A 5,148-nucleotide genomic window follows, 5' to 3' on the forward strand; every position below is an offset into this window, starting at 1 on the left:
TGTCGGGTAGGCCGCTCAGGTAGCCTGGCTGACATTACAGGTGGACTCAGGGACACTCGGGCGACGGCACCAAGTGTCCTGAATGTAATTGGGGAATCACATTCAGGTGGGGGATATTAGTGGGGAGTCCTTAGTGGGTTGGTCCCAAGAACGGAGAGAGCCGTCGTGGGTTCCCCCACCTACAACATCGACTCCACTCCAACAAGGGTTACAGGGTGACGGACAGGGAGTGTCGTTTCACGTGGTATGGCGTCCCACTCAGCAAAGTGGGTAACAAGACCCGCAACCAGTACAATTAGAACAACATGTACCAGAATATGTACCAGACTACCAACAGGCACAACCTCAAGCAACACTACTACCACAACATCAACAACAACCATCTTACCAACTTCAACCAAAAAACCAAATTCAACCATCAACACAAACATCACACCAACTACAACCACAACATCAACCACAACCACACCCACAACCACAACATCAACTATCATTACAACCACAATATCAACCACAATATCAACCTCAACCATTACCACAACCACAATCACAATATCAAGCTCAGCGATCATCACAACCGCAACATCAAGATCAACTATCATCACAACCACAACATCAACCTCAACCATCCCCACAACCACAACACCAATACCAACCTTAACACCCCAACCCATCCAACAACATCCTCAATCCAGACTACCCAGTCCCAGGCCACACAGTCCCAGGCCACACAGTCCCAGGCCACACAGTCCCAGGCCACACAGCCCCAGGCCACACAGTCCCAGGCCACACAGTCCCAGGCCACACAGTCCCAGGCCACACAGTCCCAGGCCACACAGTCCCAGGCCACACAGTCCCAGGCCACACAGCCCCAGGCCACACAGTCCCAGGCCACACAGTCCCAGGCCACACAGTCCCAGGCCACACAGTCCCAGGCCACACAGTCCCAGGCCACACAGTCCCAGGCCACACAGTCCCAGGCCACACAGGCCCAGGCCACACAGCCCCAGGCCACACAGTCCCAGGCCACACAGTCCCAGGCCACACAGTCCCAGGCCACACAGCCCCAGGCCACACAGTCCCAGGCCACACAGCTCCAGGCCACACAGTCCCTATCTCAATTTCAATACCAACCCCAGGCCACCCAGTCCGACCCCAATCCCAGGCAACCCAATACCTACTTCAACCCCAAGCCATCCCATTCATACCTCAAACCCAGGTAACCCAATACCTACTCCAGTCCCAAGCCACCCTAATCATACCTCAACCCAAGACGACTCTTTCCCAACCTCAATCCCAGACCACATAATTCCAACCTCAATTCCAATACCAACCCCAAGCCACCCCAGTCTCACCTCATCCCGGGGTAACTCTCACATCTAACCAACCCTTCTCAGTCCCAGCTACGCCCGACCACCATATCCTGCCCCAGGGGCCACCCAATCCCAAAAGTCTTTCTTCCTGCATACCGGGAATTATGAGTCAAATTCCTAATATGACCTTACCAACATTAATAAGTACGGAGTTGCCGTCCATCGCGGGGAAACGCAACCGTCGAGTGGAATGCTGGAGGCAGTCCCAAATTATGGGTTAAAGATTACTTTTGCCACAGGAGTTTGCGTGGACGTAGTTGGTCCACTGGCGAGGCTCAAAGAGTTTTGTGTCATGACAACGTGGCCGCAATTTGTTCAGGCGATAAGAGACAAGTATAAAGAGAAAGTTTCGGCAGATGAGGCTCAATTATACCTTCAGTTCCTTAAAAGGGAAGGCTGTGCGACATTAAAAGATTTTGGTACCCTGATAATGAGTAGGTTTGACGACCTTAACCAGGAACTGGGGTACGATGAGGGTCAGGCAAAATGCTTACCTAAGCACTTGTTCTGTAGGGCTTTATCTAATAGGCTGGGCATTCATCTCTGCAGAAGGGACGTTACTGAGTTTCAAGGAACTCGTCCAACACGCCGCCACAGGATGGTACATATAAGTGAGAACAGAGGGGAATGAGGCTCAGTCGTCCCCATACATTAAGGGGGGTACGGAAAGAAGTAGGGGCGCCCGCGAAGGATTATAGATTGGGTTCGTCAAGTAAGACACTGACCACGGTTGCACGTTCGGGCCATTCTGCACGGGGTACTAACTGGGACTAGCGGGCGTGCTATTCGTGCGGAAAGCGCAGACATATACAGATGGTATGTCTGGATGTAGCAAGAAAGGAATGAAAGAAGGTCACAGGCGCTCGTAGTGGTAGAGTCAATTAGATATTTAGAACCTTATCTTTTTCAACGTCATTTTGTAGTCTACACTGATCACAGAGCATTAACAGATATTTTTAAGAAACTTACAAAATGCCTACGGATGTCGCGCTGGTCTCATGAATTGTCTGCACACTCATTCCAGATACTTTTTAAGCCTGGACCGTCACATGTAGTGCCAAACACCTTAAGCAGGAACATTGCTGCTAATAACGTAAGTGTAAATATTGAGGGTATTGCCAGTGTTAGGTTGAGGGAGTTCCAGATAAACGAACCCAGGTGGAAGGACATTATTTTACATTTGGAAGGGAAGAAAACATCCTTCCAAAAACCGTAAATTACCAACACATGACTTTATGTTAAAGGAAGTAGTAATATATTATGTTTATAGTCAGGCAGACCGAGCAATATTCCACCTAGTTATTCCAGACGAATTAAGATCATAAGCATTAAAACTGGCACACGCATCAAAGATTGCAGGTCACCCGGAGATTTATAAAACTTACTTGAAAGCGAAGTCACTTTTATTTTCCGGGTATGTTGTCGGAGGTAATTAAGTACGTCAAGAGTTGCTCTAATTGCCAGAAGAGAAAAGGTGCTCATAAGATACAAGCCCCACTACAAGAATTTCCAGAGATTTCGGAACTTCTAGATCGAGTGGGGGCCGATTTGATTTATCTCCATTTCTGCCATTCAAGCAATCATTACGTGTTGGTATTAGTGAATCATCTATCCAAATACACCACCTTGATCGGCATCGCTCAAAACGATTCTCGTACTGTTGCCCGAGCATTCTTGAATAGGTTCGTAACTGCCTTTGGCAAACCTAAAGTTTTAGTTTCTGACCGAGGTAAGGAATTTAATGGGAATATATTTAGGGAAGTTTGTAAGATAATGGAGACAGCCTCAGCCTTTACAACAGCATACCATTCTCTGGCGAACGGGATGACAGAACGTACCAATCGTCCAGTTAAGGATATGCTTGCAATCCTTGCTGAACGCGATGCAAGCTCATGGAACGAACACCAGCCCTATGTTCATCTAGCTTTGAATATTGCTATCCCACCAGTCTATTAATACCCAACCCCTTCTTTTGTTCACTGGTCAATCATGCAATTTCCCTTCAGGTCTGCTTAATTGACATAAAGTTGCATATGGAGAGGACTATGCTTTAGATGTTCTCAATAAAATGAGGAATGCTTGGTTGTAGCGGTGGCTTCAAGTAAAGCACTGGATAGATATGCTCACTATTATGACACGAAATGAAGGCCTCTGGAATTGAAGGAGGGTAGCCTTGTCTTGAGAGTCAATGAAGCTCCATCCGCCAGTCAGGGGCCGTATAGAGTAATTAAGAGAGCAGGCCGTGTAAATTTTGTCATAATGGGAGTATTTGAGGATCAGGAGGAAAAAACTGTTAAAATTAATAAGTTGAAAATTTGTCGTGGTAGGGAGGAACTAGAATTGCCTCCAACAAGTCTAATTCTTGACCCAGGGGTGCTGACTGATGACTCAAGTGACGAGTCAGGGGGAGAGGATGACCCTCTGTCAACTCTCTTCAGTAGTTAAGTGCACTCTCGTCACCCCATGGTAACAAGATCTTGCACTGTACAGTAAAAGTTAAAGTAACTCCCTTAGTTAGTATCATTTAAAATTCATTAGATTTTCCTGTAGAGGCAATGATGTGGATTTATTAACTGTGCTTAACTCAGGAAGCAGACTTTTACCTTGCTCTGGGGTTTCCAACTTTCAACAAACCCAGAGTTATATTCATGCTTCCGCCATGTTGTTGTCTGTCTTTTCCCAGGTTTGAATTGTACACCTGCCCAGTTGTCCCAGTCACACGTGAACCCAAGGTCTCTTTAGCAGGGTGGGATGACCACCCTAGTCTGAGAAGATCAAGGGGCGAGGCACGTTACACAAAGTCCTCCCCCACTGTCAGGAGACATATTTTTCCTGCTCTCTCGTGCACTGAATTAAGTACGAAATTGCATAGTGCACCAGTGATGTGCACCGTGATTAAATTTTCTGAATATAACTTTTCCACAGTCGTGTTGGGTGTCGTTGGACAGCCCATGACATTTGCTAGCCATTGATGTCATTCTGATCACTGTATCAGGTCTGTGAAGGAAATTACAGAAGGGAGTTGATTTCAGGGAAATTTTTGTACAAGTCAAGTGTAGAGAGGGAGGTAAGGGGGGTTAACGGCTGTAGACCACCCCCCTATCACGTGCCCACCTCATGAGAGAGGGGGTTGGCGTCATGAGGCAGGTGCGCCATTGGCCAGGGCTCCTGGGCCTCAGGAATGCTGAACCGTGATTGGTCAAGACGCTGAGGGGTGCCGCATGGTACCCCAGGGGTAGTCTTGATGGGAATAAATATTCTTACCTAGAACGTTGCTATGAGAGGACGTAATTTTCCGAGCTAGGCCAAGCATCGGGAAATATCGCCTGCAACGTTACTAAAGTCACGCCTATCATCTTGCTATCTTTCCGTGTGCCGTCCGTAAGAATCCGGTAGTTCGGAAAGTTGCATGTACTGAACAGTGTGAACTGAGACATCTAGCCGCGTAATTGTGGGACGCCATCTTAGAGCAACTGGACTGAGTGAGGCGGCTAATTATCGGGCTACGAAAGTGACATCCACCGTCTATCGTGTCTGTGCTTGAAGGTACTGCAGTGAGACGTGCTAGAGAAGGTTTCAGTGTTATGAGAGAAACCTTAAAAGTTCTAATTCTAAGGAAACCAAAGGAACAGTGAAGAGTTCGTCTCGGGTCTCGTGTACCGTGTAACACCGTGTATCATCATATCCTGGGGTACCGTGTCAAGTGGAAGGGCATGGTACCACATCCCTGCTGTTGTGCGCGCACCCTGGTCTGCGTAAGCCGGCGTGTCCGCGC

General features: G+C 47.8%; 1 protein-coding gene across 1 annotated transcript; it reads left to right on the plus strand.

Annotated features, from left to right (window-relative positions):
• Positions 1 to 305: 305 nt before the first annotated feature.
• On the plus strand, positions 306 to 1,223 carry LOC138362846 (P-selectin glycoprotein ligand 1-like). Its single transcript, XM_069321416.1, has one exon. The coding sequence runs from the start codon at positions 306 to 308 to the stop codon at positions 1,221 to 1,223; it is 918 nt and encodes a 305-aa protein (XP_069177517.1).
• The last annotated feature ends 3,925 nt before the right edge of the window (positions 1,224 to 5,148 follow it).

The sequence above is a fragment of the Procambarus clarkii genome, chromosome 9 (assembly GCF_040958095.1).
Source record: "Procambarus clarkii isolate CNS0578487 chromosome 9, FALCON_Pclarkii_2.0, whole genome shotgun sequence".
Taxonomy (NCBI): domain Eukaryota; kingdom Metazoa; phylum Arthropoda; class Malacostraca; order Decapoda; family Cambaridae; genus Procambarus; species Procambarus clarkii.

Bases quoted from the DNA above. Each gene is read 5' to 3' on its own strand.
- LOC138362846 (XM_069321416.1), top strand. From the start codon at position 306: ATGTACCAGAATATGTACCAGACTACCAACAGGCACAACCTCAAGCAA.